Here is a 26168-nt window from a genome sequence, read left to right as displayed (position 1 = left end):
AATCTATTGTTCTATAACGTTGATGTTTATTTTGAAAATGCTTTTCATACGAATAAATAGAATGGAAAGTTCGACTGCAATTCTCAATTTTGCAATTACAAGCTTCGTAGCGCAAACTATTATGAAACAGCTTCACATGTTGCCTGAATCTTAAGTTATTTTGAAGCTCCTCGTTACAAAATGGACAAAGAAACATTTTATATTATTACAGATTAATCATTAAAAGCTCACGAGGTAAATAAATGGTTACGCGGAAAAGTAGAATCTGTAGTAAAATTTGACATTATATTTATCAACTTTTAATGTTTCATTATAAATTCATATTTCGTTAGTGGACGCAATTTGTTAATGTCAGAATAATTTCTATACTGTTATAGGGAAGATCCCACAAATAGCAAGGCTATTTACAATAGTAATTTTCATACACCACCCTATTTAATTTTATAATAATAGCAACATTAGAAATAACGTATTTTCTACACTCCTACAATTTAAGCTGTTTTAAAGTTGCTCGTTATAAAATGGATAAAGAAATAATTTTATAGCATTAAATGTGAATTGTTTATAGTACGCCAAGGCTATTAATGGTAGCGTGCAATTTATCTAAAATTGGTAAAACTTAAATTTATATTTATCACATTTATAATACGATTTTTCATTAATTCGTATCACCTTCTTGGACGCAATTTATGATGTCACGAAAATTACTATATATATTTTTACAGGGAACATCCCACAAATAGCTACGCTATTTAAAATAGTAATTTTTGTGTAGTATTACTACTAACTTTATTCAATTTGTTATAGCAAAATAACTATCTTTCTAATGCTTACATGTACGAAACCATTCAAATTAAAATATCAATTTTTAGGACATTTACTCAGATATATTCTTCATATCGTTCATTAATTCAGTTACGAAGGGAATATACTTATCGAATTTAGTCTTAATTTGGAAAAAGTAGTATTGTATCAATTCCCAAATGTGTTGACTCTCTGGAGGATACTTGATATTCAGTACAAAAAATAATTGGAAGCAGATGTTAACAGCATCAAGTGCAGATGATACTTCGTACAAAATGTCATCAAGAGTTATATAAATTTTCTCAACTTTTGTCAATGTTGAACCTAATACAATTATCGATGGCTGCAACGGTATTTTATATTCTTTCATTGCATCTCGTCTTTTTTCTATCAATAAGTTAATATCACCTGCAATCTGAAAATAATTAAAATTGAATTAAACAAAAAAATACTTTTTTTTTCAGCATTTCACAATTTTTATTCCTATTACGAATGTTAAAAGATGTTAATATTTGTATTTTGCAAATGTCCTTACCGTTACATGATTTATGATACTTTTCCTGCACTCGTCAATGGATGGTTTCCAATTTTTTTTCGCGCAACGTACCCTTCCACGAGGTGGTAAAACGTGAGGTAATAAAAATAATGTAATGATAACCATAGAATCTGAAAATTAAAATTTCATAATGCCTTTCATAATATAGACTATTTCACGATCTACTTAAAGAATGGGGGCTGCAACATGTCATTACATTAGAAAGTTGGAAAACAATAGATTAAAAATTAAATTAAAAGAAGAATTGCATTTTCGAAGAAAAACTAATTATGAAGGGCTACATTAATCTCACCGTCATTCAAATTATTGAATTTTAATAAATTATTTAATTGTTGGGTTTCAGTATCCTTCTTATCCATTGACCGAATCAATTGTAACAACGAAACAAAAGTTTTCCATGCAGTCAGAGATAAAAATGAATCTGTTATTTGTAGCTTATTAAAATCAAATTTGATTAATTTATATGCATGGGGATGTTTTAGAATAGGCCAATCCTCAATCATTTTCTCAATTGTAGCATCATCATGTAAAAATTCATTTCGTCTTAACATGTAAGAACATTCCCAATTGAATTCCACCATATTCCAAGGTGCCAAATTTCTCTTTAGCCATTCCTTGCTTTTATGCTCATCTGCTAAATCTAAACTTGTAATAATTTCGTTTAGTATTGGTAGGGATTCACATTTTGATAGTATAATTTTTTTTTATTAATTTTACTTGTCCAACAAATTATTTTTACTACGAAATACCTTCAACTTCTGTAACAACGTCTTTTGTGCTGTCGTCAACATTAGTTAACATCTTAAATTGATGGAGACAATTTCGGTACTTATTTACCAGCTTACCACGACAGGGAATGGATTTTTTAAAACCTGAACATTTTTTTTTTATAGCCGGTACGAAATAAACTTCCTTTTCTTCATTAGGAAAAATTTCAACAATACTGTCGCTTACATTGGATAAATCAGTAGAACTCAATTTACTTACATGAAAGGAATAAGCATTAATTGATAATCACTACACTTAAAGGAAAAAAGAAAAAAAGTTAAAGGAAAAATAAATTTATTAATTGGTTACCTGTTTGAAGTTTTAAGAATTTCCGGAATAATCAAATCGACAATTACATTCCTGTTTTTACTTGTTAAAACCTTTTTTGTTTTATAAGATTTTAAAATAGCGCGTCCCTTCAGAGATTTGTTCAATATAGAATGAACTTTATTTTCTTTATTAATATTAAAATCGCCTATGAAGGTGTTTTGTCTTGGAAAATCATCTTTTTCAATATCCGAATCAGTAGAATTTGTAGTTTCGCACGAGCTTTTACTATATGTTTCAATTCTTTCCTATTTTATATGTAAAAATTGAATATGTAGTACATTGAGTGTTTTTCTATGCAAAATGATTAATAATTTAATAGGATACCTGAGAGTGAGAAGTTTCTTTCAGTACTACATTATTCTTGTATGCCTCTTTCCACTTTTCCACGAAAATAATTCGTACACCAATTTTAGGTATAAGTTCTTTAATTAAATCATCATTTAAATTTTGTAACGATTTCTCAGTTATCTCATTATCTGCAATTAAATAATTTGCAAATTACCGTCTAACGTATATTGTTAGACCTCTTTTGGAAATATTAATTTTACTAGTACATACAAGTGTAATTTTTAACTAGATTGTATTTTCTGTAAATGCACATAGTGAGTATTTAAAGAAAAATAACATACCCAGTAATGCATAAGGATTTTGTTAGCCTTTATAAAGTCTGAGGGAATACCTCCTGCATTACTGCATCTATTATTTGACATCAAATATTACTATGTTTGAAATCTATTACTGATAACATTGTATTGGAAAAAATGGTAATTATAGAACAGTATAAATACTAAAGCTTTGTTATTAAGTACCTGCAAACGTCTGTATGAGATCTTGCAGCCCCCAATTCCTTAGCAATTCTTTTGTAAAGTCGTCCATTGCTCTTACTTTGCAATTAAATTTTTAATATTTATAATAATATATTTATCTGCAATGTAAATATATTTTCACGCATTATTAGTGGATGTTTCGAAAAACATTAAAAAAATGTGGCCCCTTATTTACGATCGCCATTATATATTGTTTTCAATATTTCGTAGTATTATTTGTATAGGCCGTCCAACGGACTAGTCATATTTGCATAATAGTAACGCATACTGCTTTTTGTAAAGTAAACAAATGAAGAAAATTCAAATAAAAAGTAAGCTCTGAGAGATGCCATGAAGCAGTATTAATATTTCTTAGTATATACATTTTGATCAACTGTTTCAACACAATAGCATTAAGAAAAATAATTTCTATAAATAAACTATTGAATTTATTTTTCTTCATAATTATCTTTTTGGTCTCTACTTTTGAGCAAATTAACATGCATAAGAAAGTTTATGCAAGAAAGTGAAAAGTATAACTTGACCTTACATACTTAACTATTATTAGAAAACAGTAAATTATTAAAAGGTATCAATAATGGATTAAATGATGAAACACTTACGGATTTCTCTATATGCGCTGATTAGATGATCCTCTAACTTTCACTGAGTCCTAATATCCAAACACAATTACAGGATTCAAATACGCTGCAACATTACACACAAGTGGTAGATGTTCCACACTGCCCTTCCTTCTGTTGTGCTTGTCTCTTTTCGTTGTACTCTTCTACAATGCTCCCGAAAGGATCCGAAGAAAGCCGAGTTTCGTCGAAACAATTACTTTCCCAACAACTAGATGGCGCTAACTTTTCAAATGTGTATTGCTGGTTATACTTTGTTTTATTGCAGACGCACAGAATGAAAATGTAATGGATAACTTGTAAACTTGTTTAAATTTTACGTTTGGCATAAAGAATGTATTAAATTAATACGAGTTAAATATAAGATAAGTAAGTATTTGCTTGAAAAAAAAATTAATTTTTGCTTCTCTCTTTATAATAACTTATTCGAATTAAACACTATAATCATAGAACATAAATGCTTAGGGATATCCCATAATAGCAAGCTATTAGCATTGATGTGCTTCGATTTTATTTATATGAAAACTTTATTAGAAATATATACATGGAACTTAAAATTTACTTTTCCGTTAATATTATCGCCGTCTAAGGGGAACAAAGGAACCAAGAAACCCTTGGTTGTAAATGATTTCGACATTCATAAGACGACGATCCTTTCGATAAGGCCTTGCAGCTGTACCTCCGAGGTACACACGTACTTTACGCTCAGGAGCATTTCCGAGTACTCGTTTGATGAAATCGACTGTTGGTCTTCCGACATTAGGACATCCCTCAACATCCAAAGTTTGAAGACATAAACAGTCCTGTATTACACCACACGTATCTTCATTTGTAATCCCTATGTTTTCACGGCATATTAACATTTTTAATTTAGGCAAACGCACGAGAAAGTAGCCACCAACACTTATGTGAAGTAGAGACATGTTTAATGTTTCGAGTCGTTTGAGTCTTCCCAAAGGGTCTAGAGCGAATTGTTCTCTAATATTTGTACAACCTGCTATATCTAAATGTTCCAGTTTAGGCATAAATTGACCAATCTCCCATATGAACATATTGTCAACCCATCCACAAAACTGAAGGGACAAATCAGTTATATTTACAAATCTCCTTGGTATTGAAATCTTGGCATTCAAATTATTGAGCGGTATCTCAAAGTAATCCAATATATTTCCATCGTCATCATCATCTTCGATATTCATATCGTCTATTGCTTCAAGTTTTGGGTTACAATAATTTAAATGTAAGATCTTCATAGTGTCACCCAGTATTTCATTATTGACCAGGGCATGTATAATAGAGTTCTCAAATTGTTTTGGCCGTACTATATACAGGGCTCTAAGTTTAGAAAATGATGTAATAGCAATGGTAAGATGATGGCTTCTCACATGGGATTCTTCCAGACGCAACTCCTCAAGACTATATATCAGACCCAACAGGCAAAATCCTGTAATATTTTTACCAAGAGAAGCAAAATGTGTCAATTCACAATTTGTAAAAGCTATGCGCAGATCCATATCTATTTGACCTTCACAAGCTCCCAATTTTAAGATCTTCAAAGATCTTATTCCGCCGGCTAACTCTCGTATAGCATTGGACCGTATAGTAACAGAAGTTAGGCACAGCTCTTCTAATACCTTGGCTGTCTTCACCAATATAGATATTAACTGAGGTTGGAAATTAGTACACAATGACGAATCTACGTTTACTTTGCGTAAATAGGGCCCACAGCGTTGAACTAACCAATAGAATGCCTCCTTCGTCACTTTCTTGTCTTCCCAACGAGAGTCATTTAGCTTTAGCTCAGTTATTTCCCTCATAGATTTTCTCATACCTTCTCGCCAGCTACGACATACAATTTCCATCCGTGACCGATCTGCAAATGGTAGATAGGTACCTATTATTGCAATAATATCCTCCGGCAACTTTCGTTCTTCCGGTAAATTGCAACGTTCAAAAGTACCGGGAGAAGAGCCCAATATCTTTTGTGGTACGATCAAATTTAGGTCGTGCCACAGATCAGCCCGTAAGACACGTATTTTTCGATTGTGTACTATCAGTGGCACATCTTGTACAGCTTTCAATGCTGCCGATGTCTCTTCTGGTGTCCGAAATGTGATAAATGCTGTATTACCGGTTGCTTTCCTTAGAACCACGACATGAATTGCTCCGTACTGACTGAAGAGTTTAAGGAGATGCAGCTTTTTCGTTTTCGGATTCAGACGGGTTACATACAGCCTCCTTGATTCCGGGCCCTCTCCAGAACATTGTCCTGCTATCTCCATGTAGCTATTTATCCAATTGCACTGCACGTTAATGCAAATATGCCGTTAGTCACTTCCTTACTAAGGTGATAACATTCAAAGATCCACAATCTGTAATAAGTTTTATCTATTGAATATCAATATATAGTTACACTGAAGCATCAGAAAGCTACTATCGAATTTACCGAAATTATAATAAATTGTTAAAACGATGATTATTACAAAAGCCATGTTGTGTTTGTATTTTTTTGACAAATACACGCTTGAAAAAATTAATTCAATTGAAATAAATCTTTTATGTGAATAAATAGCCACAACAATTTTATTCCATTGAAATGTAACAAAATGCAAATAATATATCTAACACTAAATAACAATGTTCACGGTGTGTAATATCAGCAAAAATGTATTTTAAAAACATGACGTTTGTTCAGTGCAAGTATATCCTTCTTAATAATAGTGCTACTTTCTTTATCTATATTCATACTTCCATTAGCAGTAAAGATTTAAACTCAGACGTTTCTAGGAAATACCAAAAATATTAGAGTTTTGGTTTCTATTTATACAAAAATACATGTTTTTATACAAATTATCAAGTAATGTTGGGTATAATTGTAAATGAATTAATTGTAGCAAAAAACTAATATTACCTTTATGTCATTAATAAACTGCGCAGCTCAATAATTGATAATGAAATAAATTTTATTCATTTACTTCAACACTTTATCCTTCTTGCGCTGATTATAAATTTATTTCCTGAAATATATTTTGTTATTCGTATCCACACATATGCATACTGTGTATGTATTTATTTATTTAAATTATAATATACTTTATGGTTTTTTTGACTGGCAAACTCATGCATAACTGAAACTGTTTATAAGACTTGGAACAAGAACAATGTCATACAAAAACTATAAACTTTTAAATAGCGAACTCTCTTCTAAACAATTTGACAGCATTGGTCATGCGTAACCCAGCAATAGCACAATAAAAGTATTATATCGAAGACTCACTATTTATATATATTTAATAGAAATGATGAAATCACTAATTCCAATTGTTATATACCAAGTAATAATTACTATCCTCTTCCCTTTTAACTTGGCTTGGAATTTTATAGTAATTATACCAACGTTGGAAGTATTTAGGGCTATCCCACTATTAATTATAATAAATACTTCCCAGGTTAGAACAAATACCTTTCCAATGCTAAATGCAATAATAAGTGTTTGTGGTTATTCCAGCTAGTGAATATGTACAGAATCGTTCTTCTCCCTTTATTGTTACACTGAGGCTGGAATATTATGTAGCTCACTCTTTAAGTCACTTTCTTCCCAGAAAAACTATTTAATTGGAAAGAATCTGAAATATTAGGTTATTAGATATAACATAATGATCAAGAAGTTATTGGGAAGCTATTTTTTTTTAAAAGATTGCGGTTTACCACATTTGAAATAACCGTTTACTGCTATTACGATAATGCCGGCCGAAACGCACAAACGTTGCTACGAATATATTAATTACTTACGATTTTAACTGTTGTCGCCAATAACTTGTTGCCTTCTCCTCCTTTAACTTCAATCTTTTAGCAAATAGTACTAACGAGGGAATATTGAGGGTTATCCCACTATTGAAAACAATAAATACTTCCCAATTGGTACCAAGAGTGCTTTTCCAAAGCAAGAGCTGTTTATTAACTGCGTAGTTGAAGTAGCTAGTAAAAAATGTAGAGTTCTTTGTTCACTGTAAAACTTCTCTCTTTTTCTCTCTCTCATTTCTTTACTCTAACTCACAAGATACTGCGTCGCAATTTTTATTCACTTTTCATTTTATTAATTAATATTTCGTACAGAAAATGGTAGGCCGGCGACTCATCATGTGCTTATACAGTATGGAGTTTTTCGGGACTTCCCCACTCCTCTCAAATAAACCGACGAGTCGCGGCTAGCAACAATAGTAACTAGCGAGTCTTGCAAGCTCGATTGAGGGGTTAGGGAGGGGAAATTTCCGTAGGTTCGGAAAGTGATCGTTTGGAGGTAACTTTCATATAAGAATTGTTCGGAATTAATGTGAAATCATTCATTTACATTTCAGTTTGTTTGATTCAAATAGCTTTTAAATGAAAATCAAACAAATATTATCTCTAAATTAAAAAAAATATTTCAGGGAAATATTAAATATATTTATAATTAAGAAATATTTGAATTTACTCGTAACGAAAATAAATAATCAATTAAAATTAAAACTATTCGTTTGAAATATAAACTTCGCGTTTATTTTGTGGAAATAAACTGATTTCATTTGAAACAAATTTAAAAAGATTTTGGTTTAAACAAATATTAATTCTCACTAAACGAATATAAGTTTATATGCAGTAAATGTAATATTTTAAAGCAATTGTTCCTTTCGTTTGAATTAAACATATAGTAGTTGCAAACAAATGCAATATGTTTTAATTCAATATATATATGTTTTTGATTAAGTATAACTGTTGTCTTACATTGAGTTCAAAGTTCATTTGATGTAAACCAAAAATATTTACATTCCACAATTGTTCGCTTGATGTAAATAATAAAATTTTTTGTTTCAAAAATATGTGTTATTGAATACAGAAATTTATGACAATGTTTTCCAGTTATTTCATACGAGTATTAAGTTTCATTAATCGAAGCAAATATATATTTAGAAGTAAGAAATATATTGTTTCCTAATTTTAACAAAATTAATTTTCAGCCAAATAATTTTTCTTTTCTATTAAATGAATATTAATTTGAAATTAAATAAAAAGTTACTTTTGCCTTGTGATCATATATTTAGTTGAAGAGAAAACATATTTAATTCATTCAATAACACAATGATTTCACACAAAGAAATATTGATTTATCTAGTTCAAATATTTATCACTTAAATATATTCATAATACTAATAATTTTGTTGTTTGAAGCAAATAAATAAATATTTAAATGAAAATATTATTTTTTCGCCGTGAAAATTGCCTTCTAAATGAATCACTTTATTTCAATCAAATAAAAAAAGTTTTCATTTGAATTAAATATTTTTTTGAATTTATTAAATTTGCATATTTCTTTAATTCAATTGTATCGTATATTTGACATAAACAAATTTATTTATTTAAATTTATTATTCGCTTGATTATAATGAAAATTATTAGATTCAAATAAATGAAAATCTAAACAAACGCATTTATTAAATCCAAACGATTTTTTCGCTCAGTGCACACTGCTATTTGCAATAAAATTGTGTCACCAAGTCTCTATAAAAAATCGAGTCTCGCGTTTTTATTTCACTCTTGTTATACTCGCAAGAGAGAAAGAAATCTAAAATGCGTCTCTTATATCTTTATAATTGAAACTCATCGAAGAGTTATCTACGTCATCGTGCATTCCATTGGCAATTGTAGCGCGTCGTTGGAGAAATCGCCCAAGAAAATATTAACTGTATACGATGTTGGTCAGCGGCAAAATATCAAAGGCCCAGTGATTTATAAAATATCTCGCGCGACACGATCGAGATCGACCGAGAGATCGACATTGTCCGTAGATCCCCATCCCGGCTTATCAGGATAAGCACACACAAATATAGACACCGTAACACACATATATATACGTCATCATCCGAAACTGTTATACCCATTACCTCATCTATCGATAATAAAATATCCAATGCGAAGGGGAAGAAAAGATAGAACGAGCGGATCTACTACCAAGTTGGAGAATTACATTGCAGCGACTGCAGTTGCATGGCCATGATTATTCGCTGCCATAATCGATATGTTATAGGTATAGTATATAGAGGTTGAGTTGTGTCGTCGCAAAATCCTCGAGAGCTTCGCGCCTAGGAAAAGAGCAGCATTCACTGTGCCGATATTAGCGTTTGAATATTAGAGAATGTGAACTTGGCACCGCACATCATCTTTTTCTACTTTTTCGAGTTCAATCTGTACAACTTTTTTGAAAAATAGCAAACAACTGCAGAACTTGTCCGGGTGCTACCAGAACTCTTTGCTTCTTCTCCATTTTGAAAATTTGGGCTGCTAACTTCACACTGCTTCAGAGGTTGCGTTATGTCACACAGGTCTCGAGATATATCGCGAGCTTGGCGAGTGGTGAGACAGCAACATTAAATACATAAATACTGAATGAGAAGAACGCGATGAATTTCGCGAAGATGAGGAAAGACAGGGTAAATTTATTAAAAGAACAACTTTAACTCTCGGAGTAAACTTCCAACTGCAACATTGAATATGCAAGATCAACAAAGATGTATAGTGGAACGTTCGTTCGACGAAAAACATAAACGAACGAGTTCGGGAGCAAAAATCAGAGTAAATAATAAATTACGAGAGTGACAATGTTGATGACGATTATGTTGCTGGCATAAACGATCGGAGAGGTTGCGTTTTATCGCAGAAACGTCGAGATGTATTGAGAATTGGACGAGTGACGAGAGGGCAACGTTGAATGTGTGTGTGTACATATATATATATATATCTATATACAAATATATAGTAAATAGGAATACCATGAATGGCAAGAGAGACGTACGAGTGAATGGAAATCACCCGACGGCTTTTGCCTACGCTCCAATCTCCATCGCGGTGTTGGTGTTTATACGTGTGTGTGTGTACTATTATACTAATAGAGCTATATAGGTAGGTAAGATCGAAAGGTGTTAGCGCGTGGGTTTCATCTCGCGGCAAAGCTTAGTTTTTCGCCGCAACAATTGGCTACCTCGCTCGGAGGAGATAAACGAAAGGAAAGACTTTGCTCGTACACGAGCGAGAAACTGTTGCGAAGCTTGCACATTTTCGCAGCAACAATTTTATTATTATAGCTATATAGTCATAGGAGATAAAGAGAAGAATTTTTGTCGTACAAGGTGAAAAAATGGCGAAGCTTAGATTTTCGCAGTGCAAAAATGAGCTATTTTCTCAGAGATAAAGAAAAAAAAATGTTGCTCGCGCGTTGATACCGAGAGTGACTGCTGCGGAGCAGAGATTTTCATAGCAAGAATTATGTAACAACTTTGTATATATGTATATGTACACATGTATAAAAGATAAAGAGGAAAGAGTTTGGCTTTTTAGAAGCTGAGAATTTTGTCGTTGGACACAAAAGGTGGATCTACGAAGGTTTAAAAAGCGACAAGTAGCAATGTAACAGTGCATGAAAACGTTCGATAAGATAAAACTTCGTATACATACATACATATATATATATATATATGTAGTATTGTATATTATTGCGGCTGGGTCTACGCGCAATAATTCTGGAGGCCAATATTGGTACAAGCTGATAAAGCGTCGACTAAGTATTTCGATCGTTTCTTATCGCAAGGAATAACAATAATAAGAGTTTAATTAATGAATTATCGAGAGAGAGAGAGAGAGAGAGAGAGAGAGAGAGAGAGAGAAAGGCAGTAGTATTTATTAAACTATTTGTGCAGCTGAGAGTATAGCTTCGCGAGACAGAAATTTGTATATACGCATACACATACGCGATTGTCGAGGAATGCGTGTTTACATAAGAGAGCCAATGAGAATTTCTCCACAGTGACGTCATAATCATAATGACAATCAGCGAGAGTCACAACAGCTCCCGCGGCTGTTTCTACTTCGTTTCGATTCCGATTCAGATTCCGATGGATCGAGCACAGGTGCTGCGATCATCGTTATATGTATACGTGCAGAAGCGATAAACAAACAAACACGTACGAACCAGCCAAATCCAAGGTCGTTCCTTTTTTTGTCCATCCACGCGCAACTCGCGACAATATAATTTTCCCCTCTCATCTCGTCCCCTCTCCCAAAGCAAACTCTCTTGTTGGATATTTTCTCTAGCATTAGCAATTGAAAATAAAAAATTACGCAGTACTTTTACTAATGACCCGTTTGGAATTTTCCTCCTCCTTCGTATCGAAAGTAGCAAGTTTTAATGAAATTGACCACAAAGCGAATACCGCGGATGTTTTGCTAAGTTTGTGAAACGCGAGACTTATATAATTGAGCCTCGTTTCAAATGGCAGAGATAAGAGGGAGTAGTTTTGCTCAATTTGCCAATAACCATTCGTAGAATCACTGCGACTATTAGAGAGAGAGAGAGAGAGAGAGAGAGAGAGAGAGCGATTAAAACATATTTCTATCAACTGTTATGTCAGTTCTCTCTCGGGAAAAGTGCGTCGTAAAACCGTTTACTTTATTGCAACACACCAAGGAAAATGGCTTGGCAAACAATTGAATTTTATAGATTTTCCAGAAAAATTCTATAAACGCGTCTCTTTTATCTTCATTTAGTTAATTTAACGATAGGCGATAAATTTCCGTTTAAATTGTTCGATTAAATTGCAGCTAGGCGCTAAACTTTCGACGCTTCGCTCGGATAATTATTCAAGTTAATGATGTAAACGCGACGTGCATTTTCCGGCATGCGCGAACGGGAGAGGCTCGAAAGCCATAAAAAAGAGGAAATTGCTCGTTGCAATAATTATTCTGCGGTTCCCTTTTAAACATTTCTTGTGAAACTTTTGACATTGTACGCGAGCTTAACGTTACATTTCACAAAGAAAGAAATAAAGTGCATTCTCGGTGCTGGTTGTGCAAACCGAAAGAAATAATATTCGACGAATCGAACAAAGTCCAAGCTGGAAGAGAGTTTTGGCAAATGTATAATAAAAAAAGAAAAAGGAGGGAATTGCTTCGTATTAAGATCGTTTCGCGGTGTTACGCTTATTTTCGCAAAGTTAATTAAGGAATAGAGGAGCCGCGGGCGAGGGAATGCAAGGCAGAAAGATACCACGAGATTGCATGGTGTTGAATCCTTTGCGTCTGTTATAAAGGAGGGCGATGAAGAGGAGAGAAGAAAGCAAGAAAGAAAAAAGATGTTGCGAGAGAGCTTTCTGCGCTAGCTATAGCGTCTCCAAGCATAACCGCAGCCTCGAGAACAACGGGAGCAGCTGTAGCAGCAGCAGCACTTTGAGAGCTTACACTTGTATAATGGCTTTTATTACCGCGAAACACAATCCGATTGCAATAAAATTTTTCTCCCGTTTACCAATAATAATATTACTACTTGTAACACAGCTGAGCCAATCGTTTGGCATTCGTCAAGACCGATCAAATTTCTTATTTCACGCGCGTTTCCAACTCTCGTATATGTACACGACTGGTATATTAATTGAGAAAAACCCTCGAGAGCATAATAACTGAAAAAGAAATCTTTGCTTGCATGTTTACAAACTGTTACCTGGAGTTTATTCTGCAGGACACTTGTCGTGGAGATTTTCTACTTGTGTGTATAATAAAGATTGACGTTGAGTGCTTTGCGTTTGTAATATAGAGGAGGAGGGGGGAGAAAGAAAAAAGATCTTGTCAAAGAGCTCTCTGCTCGCGTCTCAAAGCAAATGGCAACAACACTGCGCGAATCCAAAAGTTTTATTTCCACACAAAAATCTCTATAGTTATACTTTCTATCAATTATTTCATGTGTTTCTCCATTTTAAACTCGTGTAATAATAACACACGTGTTATTATTCGAGAGCTACGGTCTGAGCACACTTTGCAATGAGTTATAATTACAGAAATTTATCATGGAAACACAACGCATCTCTCATAAATGTGTATACAAAGTAGCTGCGGGTTTTTCTGTTGAAATAACACTTTTGGATTTTCTCTGAGAAAGTTGCAACGAGAGAAACGCATCGAGAGCTTATGTATACAGTTGTAATTGCTTTTGTTACCACGAAATACAATCCGACTACAATTTTCCTTCTGTGTGTGTGTACGAATGATATTACCATTTGTGTAAAACAACTCGACTAATCATTTGTCATTCGTCGAAACTGATGAGATTTTTTCCTTTACACGCGTTTTTAACTATCACGTGTACGTCTCGTATATCAACACTAAAGCTGGCACATAATGGTTAAATGTCTTTCTTTAAATATAAATACACGTGTACAAAAAATTCATCCGTACACGTTTAGCGTTAATGAAACAAATAATACATTTGAGACTTGGGATAATAAAAAAAAATATTTGTTTGTACACAAACTGTTCGAGTTAATTCTATCAGACGCCCGTCACGAACGTCACATATTTGTGTATGTGATAAAGATTGGCGTTGAATAGTCTACGCCTGCTAATATGGAGGGGTGTAGAGAAATCATAAAGATCTTGTCAGAGAGTTTTCTGGCCGTCTCTGAAAGCAAGCACGGCGAGTACTGAAACGAGAGCAGCAGCAGCAGCAGCAGTAGGCAGTAGCAGTACTTTCAGAGGTTATGCTTGTAATGGCTTTCATTGTCACGAAGCAATTCCATTAGAGGGACAGCCGGGCACAAGCTGTTTGATTCGAGCCGCTCGCTCAAGCTGCGGCCTGCAGGGTTGCAGAGAGCACAGTAGGCCCTAACTAGTCCTTCCCTACCAAAGGTCAGTTAACCACGGTGTAACCTTATACAAAACTTGTCCGTCTCGAAATACAAACTCACCCACTTAATTCCTTCAACATTTCAATTTACGGTTCCTCCTTTGGTCAACAGCTAAATACGTCGGAATTCGTCAAAAAAAAAAAAAAAAAACAGCCACTTGAAACTAATACATGTAACGGTTAACACAAGTACCCCCAACCCACGCAATAAACATCTCGAAGGATTTTCAAGGAACGAGTCCCTCTCGCGTTCCTCGACTTTCAGACCGTTAGCCGAAAGGCAAAATTTCATTAGCACGCCGAATCGTATCGTATTACAGCAGCTGTAATGATTAAAAGGGATATTAGCTTGCTTAGAATACAAAATACGAAAATGACCCGAGCAAGATAATCCGTGAAAACTGAGAAGAAACGCGTAGATGAGGCGAGTGTCGCGTTACTTGGCACAGCTATAGCTTTGTAAAAATCTATGGCAAATAAATATATGATAGAGAGGGGGGGGGGGGAGAAATATAGAGTAGCAAACTCTAATTAAATTAGAGCGTTGTAACGATTCATCGATTACTCCGTAGCAATTCAATTTGGCAGAAACTATGCAGGAGGGAGGGGTGTCTATAAATATATATAGTATACAGAAATATAATGGGGAGCATCGATTATAATCGAACCAACGAAAGCAAGGTTGCACTGGTTCTCGATATATCGCGTGGCAAAAAAAGGCTTAAAAAAGGGAATGGGGTAGGGGTGGGGAGGGGAGGGATAAGCGACGAGGAGAACGAATAAAGGAGTGGCTGATACTGAAACTTTCAACGAGTTCCATAAACTTTTTTTATGGCTCCATTTTGAAGTTTATCGATGAATCGTGCACGTGGCACACCTCTGCACGGCTTTCTTTAATTATTACGAAACTTTTAAAGGTTTTCCTCTCGGAGCTCCTTCCTACCCGTATTGGTTTTGGATTGCTCGGCCGTGTAATGGAGCGTTGTGCGAGTTGCGCGGGGTCAAAAGGTAATAGGTTTCGGATGTAGAGAGAGAGAGAGAGAGAGAGAGAGAGAGAGAGAGAGTGGTCGTGCGATTCGCACATCCGGCGAGGAGACAAAGCGGAATAAAAGGCTTTGGAACGGAAGAGGCGAGAAGAAAGGGAGGATGGGGTGTAGGACGGTGGTGTGGAGGACATAAAAGTTAGGGGGAGGGGAGGGAGGTTGTGCGGATGGGGTCACAACGTTCGGGAGGGGGGATGCGATGCGAAAGACAATGGCACATTGTGCGTCAGCCTCCAACGGTAGAAACACAAGGTACAACGCTGCTGCTGCTGCACCCTGATGCACAGTCCTCCTCCTCCTCGGCTCTTACACTTCCTTGTATATATACAGCAGCGAGGCATATATTGCTTTCCTTCGATTATCGCGCGGTCAAGATTGCGAGACATTTCGGTAAGCGGAAAGTTGACGCGAGTTTGCAGGCGCGCTATTACGAAAATGTGTGAGCGATAAACCGTGTGTGCTCAAGTTGGCAACACCGCCACGTGCATTCACGCCGAACCGAACCGCATCCGTTTCTAATCTCACGCACATGTTACTCTGTAGAGATGCGTCTGTATGCATGTATGGGTGTATCGGGCGCCGTCTCTCTCTCTCTCTCTCTCGTCGGGTTTAAACTTGGAGTGTGACGTCAAGACGACCGTGCGCGGCGGCGGCGGCCCTATGGCCTCTCCGTCCATCCGTCCGTTCCTGTCTGGAGTTTCGACTTGTTCACCGTTGTCGCCGCGTCTCTCCAAACACGAGCACGAGCCTTGCCGAATCCTCGCGCTTTTCACTCACACACACACACACACACGTGTGTATATGTGTATGTTGGAAGCTACAGGCCTCGTTCCAATATTCGCTCAGAAACAGCCTCTCTACGCGATCCAATGAGATACAACGACGACGACGACGCCCTCCAATAACCTCTCGACTCTCGTGGACACAGTTGAGCACGCAAACTGGCGATCATTGAAACGACCAATCGTCATTATCGATGCCATATATATTATACACCATTGCAATGCAATACTCGATGCTTTATGAACCGTCAAGTTTGAACTCTAGGTTCAATTGCTAAACAACTCGTCGCGTTGCATGTGAAACAAAAGAGTTTACACCCATTCGGACCACTCTTTTCCTCCTCCTCCTCCTCCTCCTCCAGTTCACCATTTTCTTCTTATTGTCCTTTCGAGAAGCAGAACAATCTAGCTCTCAGGTACAAATTTACACGTGTATATCCTGCACCTACGCAAATATCAACTGACATTGATCAAAAAGGGTATACGTCTAATTAAGACTAATTCAAGGACTCGTTTCAACAAAAATTAATTAATTTCTAGAAAATGTATCGCAACACCCACACACACGTGCGTTAAAGATGCTTAAAATTGAAAGGAGAAGGTAATTATATCGTTTCAGGAAGCTGAAGGGGATATAAATTCTGTATATATATATATATATATATATATATATATAAAGTAATAACAATAATAGTAATGGTAAATTAATTCAGTAAAGTGGATTTTGATCAAAATTACAGCTCCATTGTCACAAAGCAGCTATTAATAATACGTTGTGTTTTTAGAAATTGCAGGGTGGATAATGCTGAAAGCTGATGGAGAGTGGTAAAATGATATTGGTTTTGGTATATAGGATGGTTGAATGAAGCGTGGACATATAATTGGGCATAGTACGGTATTATATATGTTCTATACATAGAGAGAGAGAGAGAGAGAGAGAGAGAGAGAGAGAGAGAATAGGAATAGATTGGCGAGGCAAGCAGCACGTCATTGTCGATCGTTCGGCGTTGAGCGTTCAACGAAAGATGTAATTTGGATAATGACGAATGCATCTCACACGCGATGTTACGAGCTGGATGGGGACTGGGGAGTTTTGCGCGAAAGCATCCGACACGCGTGGGTGCCTGGCTCTGGCCATAGTCGTGCGTTGTACGGGCTCTGCCCCCGAGTCATTGGCAAAATACGTCTGCGAGAAACGGAGTTAGCTAGCCGCGCGCGAGAGAGAGCCTCCTCTGCATGCACGCACGTGAATCATCATCCCCTTATATTCCTCCAGCCATTATTAACCCACGGCCAGAGGGCTTTTTTTCTTCAACCTGGTCAAGCATTATTCATAACTTTCATCTCGTCCAGATCCATCGTCGTTATAATAATCTGCATCCTTTTTGCCGCCGCGCTAGTTTCTCTTTCTCGATATGAGCCACTGCTTTAAAACTAACGCGAAACATGTGTGTATATATATATATATATATATATGCAGAAATTACGAAGCGTTTACCTTTATGACGAGTGCTAATCGTGGCAAGTTTTTCTCCAACGTCCTGTGTGTGTACTTTGTGCGAGCTAGCATATATGTATATTGACAAGGTGGTCAAGAGAGCTACGTAGGCGGTATAAGGATGCTTCTGCAAACAATTTCTTCTCTGTGTCCCCATTACGCTGCTGTCCGCCCCGTGGACTCCGTACAAGGAGAGAATACACATACTATATCTTATATGTGCTATACCTATACCTACAACTATACGTGAATCGTGATTCCAGAGAAAGAGGTTGGACGCTCCAAGAATATTATTAGCGTTGCTCGCGCGGTCAAGCCGGTCCGAAATTTCTACCGAAACTCCCGCGCGACTCTACTATACGTACATATATGGTGTGTGGATGGATATTAAAGAAATAATCATCGCGATAAACGACAATATTCACGGATATAAATAGAATATTCATGAGGATCCTTGCCCCGCTTTCAAAGACTTTTCGCAACCGCCTATACTCTTTAATTTCGTTATATCAATTCTCCATTTTATCGTTTCTCTCTGACTTTCTTTATATAAATATAGTAAAATACATAAGTAAAAATTCATAGGTAGTTGGTAGATTGAGTTTCGTTACTACAGCGATAAAAGATTAAAATTTTCTAATTATACGGCTCGCGTTGATAGGATCGGAAGCCCGCGGGACTACGTATGTATACATAGCATGTTTTATAGGAGAATTCGTGATACACTTATCGTTAGATTCGACATGATCGCTCGATAATGCAACTGCTGCATGTGTGTATATATATATATATATATATATATATATATATATACGCTTCTGTTGAGCAAACAAAAAATGGACTTTGCTGCTTTTAAATGGAGAGCCGTATAGATATGGATCAATCGAATATGCGCATGGACGTTATGGATAAACGTGCGTGCATGGCATTGACAGCCGCCAATTGGCGTAAATGCCACGTGTTCCATATCTCAATAATATATTCCTCTATCTCTATTTAAACGAAATACCTCGATTATCGAAGCGACGCACCGACAGTTTTTCATGCAATTTCTTCCCTCGAGCCATATCTATATGTATAATAATCCATTATATCCACGAATTACATTATGCATCGGTTCGACGTTTAAAATACTTGCGGAGTGTATATACATAAAGATACAGGAAGACACGCAGCTTCGTAACTGTTGCAACTATCCAATTTTTGCATAAGACCTTTTCCAATGCAAATACTCGATAAAATAGGTTTCGAAAAGGTCGTATGCAAAATTTTAATGTACATGAGTATATCTCCTATTATTCTTACGGAAAGGTACGCGTCTCACTGCCTCCATCTCTCTGCTCTAATAAAACGGGGCATATTGACTGGAGGAGCCTGCAGTTGTATATGTCGATATATATAGGAGATTCGCGCACGAAGAATAATGAAAATAGCGGGCGCGAGGTTAGAGAGCGATCGACTTGGATTATCCGGATTCCCGCGCGCTCAACGAGTGGAGGCCTGCAGGTTCGTATTAAGTACATATATAGATATACCTGCAATGAGGCGCTTGAACGATTCGTATTCGTGCGTAGTCGCGTTACGTTCCGAACGCGAGATGCAATTTGGCCGAATTAAACGGTCACTTTTGCATCGTTGCGTCTGGATTATTCCGCTCGGCCCTATATATCTATTTATCTGTCTTTATTAGGCTGGAGAATCGCAGGAAGCGCGCTTGGGGTATAATAATAAGCGCGAGGGGATCAGGGGCCGATCAGCGCAGCGAAGGATGCCGTTGAGAGATTGGAAAATTACGGTATGCCACTCTCGTTTCTCATAGAATGCAAATCGCGAACGTCTCCAAAGCTCTCCGTTTATAGACATCGAGTTGAGAAAATTTATTCGATCGTTCTCTCGATTAATCCGAGCTCAGGTGCGGGATTCTTACCCCTTTGCTGTCTCGCCCCTGCGCAGCCACTATACGAATAAAATCCTCCCCGTTGCAATCTTCCCCCTCTGCACTATATATATAATATTTACTACATATGCCACCACAGCTGAACCGATCCTCTGCCATTCGTCAATACCGATCAAATATCTCGTTTATAACGGTCGTATATATATATATATATATATAGCTTATATAATATAGTTTATTAATGAAGAAAATATAGCGCGGCGAGTCTGAAGAACCGGAAAAATACCTTCGAGCATAAACTGCCACTCGGAGCAGATTCGATCTTACGGACGTTATACTTTAATTTTTTTCTTTCCTCTATATGCAGCATGCAAACGAGAAAAGTAATTAAGATATCCTTCGAGCTTTTTCATAAATATTCAACGTTTGGAACAGCCTCGGAAGAGGAGGGAGGAGGAGGAGGAAGAGGACGTTAAATTAATTGGCAATGAAACGAACGAAAGATATTTCCCGTATATATAGTCGATTATTATAGTATTTAAAAGTTTCTCGGTGGAAAAAAGAAATACTTTGTTTGGATATTTCAAAGAGGATGATGAGAGTTAAAGTTGGTTGTGCACGCGGAGAATCTAAAAAAGAGACCTTGACTGAGTGACTCGATTATTGTGGCTTAACATCACGAAGGACGAGTCATATATATATATATATGTATATATATATGTAAGTGGCTCAGCGAATTCGTGACGATTACGAATTGACTCGGTTGACCCGTCCACAGTCTTGTATTACAACCGATGACGTCGTTATATATGTATATTGTTGCTCCTATCACCAATCATGCGGCATATTTATGTTACCATTGGTCCATTGTAGCTCGATAATATTTTCATGAAAACATTCCATGGAATATATTTAAGATGTTGCTTTCGTTTCTCTTAAACACGTTCCTTCCTTCTTCGAGCTCGATCGACGCGTCAGATTTCTTCATTCTTCTTTTCTTCGTTTATTTATGTAGCTTTATAATTTGATTTAGAATTTCGTAGGAAGGTCTCGCATTAATGTATACTTTGTGGAAGCACGTGGAAGCTAAATTTGTCTTGCTAACTGGATTCTCATGGAGCATAAAGCCGAAATCTTCAGACCGAATGACCCAAGAGCAGACCTTGCTATTCAACGCGCCTCTGCAGCGTTAAAATTCTAAGGATTTACATACGAATCGTCCCTCTCGCTATGAGAGAAAATAAACCTAAAGGACTCGTGGAAAAGCTACGTGATATCTCTAATTTCCTTCCTTACCCTTTGACCGTTTTAACAATTTTCCTCTTCCTTCCTTCCTTCCTTTTTTAAGGTTTAATTTTTTAATAGCTTCCTGCTACTTCTTTAAATCTGCTGTACGAGGAGGCCATTTAGGATTTCTCCCTTCTACAAGGTAATAAAAAAGCAACAGGATATGTGCATCATTCTCTTCCTTCGATAAATTATTAAATTAGTATTTGTCAGCTTTATTTAAAATTTGAAACAAGTCCTTGTGTTAATTTTTTGGGAATCTACCGACAAAGTCCTTCCGGATTTATTCTCTTTCACTATTCAGAATATATAAACACGCAGATGTAAAAGCAATGCGGTGATTAATCATTATTTTTCCTGGATATTTAACAATATTCATCTTGTATACTTTCTTCTAGTTTAAAGTTTTAAATAGATCTCTGCTAATACCGTTAGATTTATTGCGTAACTCGTTTAGGGTTTGCCCCTATTACATTTAGCTATAGGATAACAAACGAAAAGGTCGGGTGCAAAAGTAGAAATGCGATAGCAGAATCGATGAGACAAAATTGCCTTGGCTCGATCGCATTAACAATATTTGTCTTCTCTCCTTTTCCCGTTTCAGCTCCAATAATAGCTACCGACTAATTTTCTCCCATCTATCGCGTAACACGTTTCGGCTAATGAAATATTTCACGGTAATAATTCATGGAAATGGCATGAAATATAGGGAGCGGTAATTAAAGTTGAAATGTAGGTTAGGCAGGCAAGAGAATTTTTCGCTAACCGACCGTTCATATTAATCACAAGTGCTTCTACAGAATTATTGACCAGTAGGTCGTAGACGCTCCTAGAATCTCTCATACGTTATACGTTGTATGCTAATGTGGAGTACAGTAAGCCGCGCGCTAGTATCGTAACACGCGATGCATCACAATACTCCGCAGCTTAATTTACCCTTCAATTATTTTTCTATATAACAACCGGATGCCAACTGTTTGTTTTTTTCCTACGTTTCAATTATACCATTTGTCATCGCTACACCAATCGCGCCATTTTTTCTATCGATTCACCGGAAAAAGAGTAATAAATTTGCACTTGGAGCGCGACGGGGATATTGTTGAATCAACGCGAAGAATAAACTTGAAGCTGTGAGAGATTTGCGACGATTGCTTTCAAGTTTATACTATAATTAATTGCGATATAAAATAAGTGAAAGGAGGATTATCGAGGTGTCTTTTCCTGCTTCTTCCTCTTCCTTCCTGCGCGCTGCAGGAAGGAAGGAAGGAGAATATTGCAAGCACACGGTTAGCCCGAATGTTCCGGTGGTAGCGGCATTCGTGAATCAACAGCTGTCCGATGAGTCAGATGCAATTCCATTTTTTTCTCGCCTTTCGCCTTTCTGGAACACAGCCAACGCGCGCAGAGGCCATAATTCTATAAATAGGCTTCCTAGCCCACTTGCTATTTTTTCTCATCGGCAGCCCAATTTCTTTCTTTTTTTTTTTTGTTTATTTTTTTCTCTTTCACCTCGCTTGCTTTTTACGACTCTCGTCGTCGTCAACGTTCCAACTATTATAGCCTGACGCAACGATGTTTCTATTCTACGCATCCACCAATTGTTTTTTCATCCTCCCTACAACTCCAAGCGAAAAATTTCCACACGCCTCTTTCTCCCGCAATAATTTCGAGCATCGCAATCGCCTCGCGATTAATAAACTGCACCTGGGGTGAAACAAGCTATACGTAAAATCCTAAGCGCGCGGCTTCTTTCTCTATAGCCATCGTGACTCACGGCGAGGAACAAAAAACTGTCGCATATTAATAAGATAGCGCTGATTCGTCATTCTGAAACGCGATACGGCCAAGCTGCAACGAACATTGATAAATTAGTTTTTCTTCCAACGCATTTCATATATGCATAGTTATAACCAGTAATCACCGCAAGCATCGTTTTCCGTAATCACCAGGATATTAACATTTTCTCTTCTCCATATTTCCATCTTTTTTAGCAGAAAACTCATGCAACTTTACAATTACCCAGTAATTGTTCGAAGCAACGTTTTCTAATCACCTCTCTATTAATATTTTCTCTCGTAGAAAAAATCTATAAGTGATTATTGAAAAGAATATAATAATTTTCTCAATGTTTCAAATATACAATTTATTGCTTAGCTTTGCGAAACAATAAGTAATTGCATAATTTAATCATAAATTGTAGTTTTAATTCATTTACTTTCGATTAAATTCATTCATTAAAATTTAATTCACAATCATGTATATTTACTCAATGCCAAATGATTCCTTCACTGATTAAAAGTTATATGTTGTGTACATTGTATACATATTAATATAAACCAACATTTTTATCTCTAATTATATCTCAAAATATTTATACCAATTAACCCAGTTTATTACATCGTTGATTAAATTATCATTTTGGAAGGTTCGATTTTCATATAATAATAACAAAAGAAAGGATCGATTAACGACGCTCGTTAGCTGGTAAATTTGGTACAGGACGAACAACGAGGAACGAATAAACGATGCTCGTCGCAGAAAGTACCGTAAGAACGACCTTGGCGCAAAACGCCTCTAAGCACAATTCTATTCTGTTCACTCTGGTGCGTGAGAATTTTCACCAACTAAAAGTCAACTGTGTGCTACATCTAGCACGTCTCATACGCTATAAGAAAAATAATCCAATTATTATAATTTCTTGTTTACACAGCAGCTTTTCGTTCTTACAAAAATTTTGATAAAATCAATTTGTGCGAACCCGGATAAAACCCAAGGGTGCGCAGGTATGCAGATATAGAATTATGAGACTACATTATGCGCTACCTATATATGTATATACATACACAAGTCGGCCTCTGCAGTTGTTACCAATTAAATTACTGCAATAATTTGTTGCTTACAAGAGCTCTTAATTGCTGGGAACATGCATCGATGTAATCGATTTACGCGACCCCATGATGCAATCAAGTGGAGGGTGGTTCGGTGTAGAAATCGGAAACTAAGTTTACGCTACTCCTGCGTATAGATATCAGGGCCGGTTATTCGGGGGGGGGGGGGGACTCTGCGCTCTCGTTACATATGTATATATATGTATATGTCTATTAAAGTTTAACCGCCGCACGAATCTTGATACGATTATACACGAAATTACTCCAATTTCTCGTGCTTGCAACAGCTCCTAATTGCTGTGGATAAGCATCGATATAATTGATTTCCGCGACACTATAATAAATAAGTGGGGGGGGGGGGGGGGTTAGGAGTGGAAACCGGAAACCAAGTTTACACAGCTTCGAGTACGGATATCGGGAGACTCGATGGAGTCTCAAGACGTCACAAGTATAGTAAAAGTATAAAGCAAATAAATCTTAATACGAGATTAGGAATAAATTACTCCAATTTCTTGTTTACATGCAGCAGCTTTTAATTGCTCTGCGAATAAGAATCGATACGATCGATTTACGCGACCCCGTTGAATCAATTAAAGGTTCGTGCGGGATGTATAGAAATCGGACACTCGCACTATGGTCTATACTATAAGTCACAGATAATACGAGCTAAGTGGTTTGACCCCGTAATTCGAGCCTTTAGATCGACCTGGATAACCAAAAATATCTTCCAATCCCTCTTAAAGCATCCTTATACGTTTTCACATTTGCCACTTTCACTCTTCGTTTAATTCGGTGCTAAAATCGTGCAGCTTTGTGCTCCGATGTTTCAATTGGCATGCGAGAGTGGCGATTGAAAAAATTCTTAATTACGTGGTAAGAAAAAACAGACGCGAGTGAAAGCCTCCGATTGGAAGAAGAATTATATTCGCGAGAGAGAATTAGCTAGCTCTCGTATACATGCAGAGATGAGTATACAAATTCAATTGGAGAAGAACGCATCAGGTGGCAAAAATTCCCACTCTCAAAAGATGAGCAATCGACGTGAATAAAAATGAACTTTGAAGCTTTTTTTACACCTTTTTCGCGAGATTATATATAGAAATCTGTCGAAAGAGAGGAGAGCGCGGGAAAAATTGCGAGCTAAACCGTCAGATCAGGACTGAATTTGAGTAAAAATGAGCTTTGAACGTTTCTTTTTTACGTTTCTCGCAGGACTGACGTATATATATATATATACAGTCCTGCGTAAAATTACGAGAGGAGATTTTCGATCGATCGGCAAGAATTTAGCTGGACGGAGAGACGAGAGGAGAGAGAGGGAGATGGAAGTGTTTGCAAGAAAGAGGCGAAGCAGCAGCGGGTTTGATGAAAATGTGAGGGATAAAGTGTAGGTTAGGTTAGGTTAGGTTAAGATCGACTGGAAAGGAGAGGGGGAGAGGAGTTTGTCCGGCCTTTGGAGTGTCGACTGTCGAGTGCTTCAGAGAATAAGCGAGTACGCGAGAAGAATGCAGTCTATGTCATCGAGTTGTTGCTTTACGGTACTATCCAACTCCCAGCCTTTTTTCACCGACTCCGCTCCGCGTCTGCCAATGTCTCCACCTGCAATCACCAAGATCCAGCCTGGCGTTAATTATTCCCACCCCTCCTTCTTAAAATTCTACCGCAGGAGCGAGGACTTTGAGGCAACCGTAAATTCCTCTCGACGAAATTCCCTCCTATATACCACCTTACACCTTCCCCCTCATAATCGAGCGTGTACGCGAAGCTTCGAGAAAAGAAACGCAGCCGCAAATTGAATGATTCCACTAGATTGCATGACGAATTATCTGCATTGTAGACATTGCCGTTGCTAAAGCCAATTGACGCAACTGCTGCAGAAATCCGGTAAAAGTTGGAGCGATCGTTTTGTTCCCTCCGTTCGCGCGCATACCGGTACAAATACAACCAAGCAACAATGTGTGTTTGCGCACATGTGTATACGCGAGGGAAAAGCTTTTGCAAAGCGACGAAAGTGAAGCACTTGTATGATATGCGTGTGCGTGCACTAGCTAGTACACACTCTCACCGTAATGTCACTTTGTTGGTTTACAGAGAGCCACTAAGGACCGATGATGGACTTTCAGGAAGGTTACTTTGTTATTGTTGATTTTTCCACTAGAGACT

At 36.8% G+C, this 26168-nt stretch overlaps 2 protein-coding genes across 5 annotated transcripts in view; both read right to left on the bottom strand.

Moving 5' to 3' along the window:
• Fit1 (Fermitin 1) overlaps window positions 1–26168 on the bottom strand; it is a 58613-nt gene that overhangs the window by 27111 nt on the left and 5334 nt on the right. The window lies entirely within an intron of this gene.
• LOC136780570 (uncharacterized) lies at window positions 877–8329 on the bottom strand. Of its 4 annotated transcripts, XM_066739025.1 has the most exons (8): window positions 3888–4483; window positions 3268–3383; window positions 2783–2934; window positions 2438–2703; window positions 2110–2342; window positions 1653–2000; window positions 1340–1470; window positions 877–1219 (listed from the first exon to the last, which is right to left on the bottom strand). In XM_066739025.1, the coding sequence occupies exons 2-8, from the start codon at window positions 3332–3334 to the stop codon at window positions 878–880; spliced, it is 1539 nt and encodes a 512-aa protein (XP_066595122.1). In that variant the 5' UTR covers window positions 3335–3383; window positions 3888–4483; the 3' UTR covers window position 877. The 4 variants fall into 4 exon arrangements, 1 of the variants encoding a protein (XP_066595122.1); XR_010823772.1 differs by lacking the exons at window positions 877–1219; window positions 1340–1470; window positions 1653–2000; ... (2 more) ...; window positions 2783–2934; window positions 3268–3383 and adding exons at window positions 3469–3552; window positions 5866–6277; window positions 6817–7531; window positions 7698–8329 and having other exon boundaries at window positions 3888–5799; XR_010823771.1 differs by lacking the exons at window positions 877–1219; window positions 1340–1470; window positions 1653–2000; ... (2 more) ...; window positions 2783–2934; window positions 3268–3383 and adding exons at window positions 3469–3552; window positions 6817–6922; window positions 7183–7531; window positions 7698–8329 and having other exon boundaries at window positions 3888–6277.

Source organism: Prorops nasuta, unplaced genomic scaffold, assembly GCF_024137725.1.
Source record: "Prorops nasuta isolate Cenicafe-Biocafe unplaced genomic scaffold, Cenicafe_Pnas_1.2 PNAS00019, whole genome shotgun sequence".
Classification (NCBI taxonomy): Eukaryota; Metazoa; Arthropoda; class Insecta; order Hymenoptera; family Bethylidae; genus Prorops; species Prorops nasuta.
This window is presented reverse-complemented; position numbering and strand designations above follow the sequence as displayed.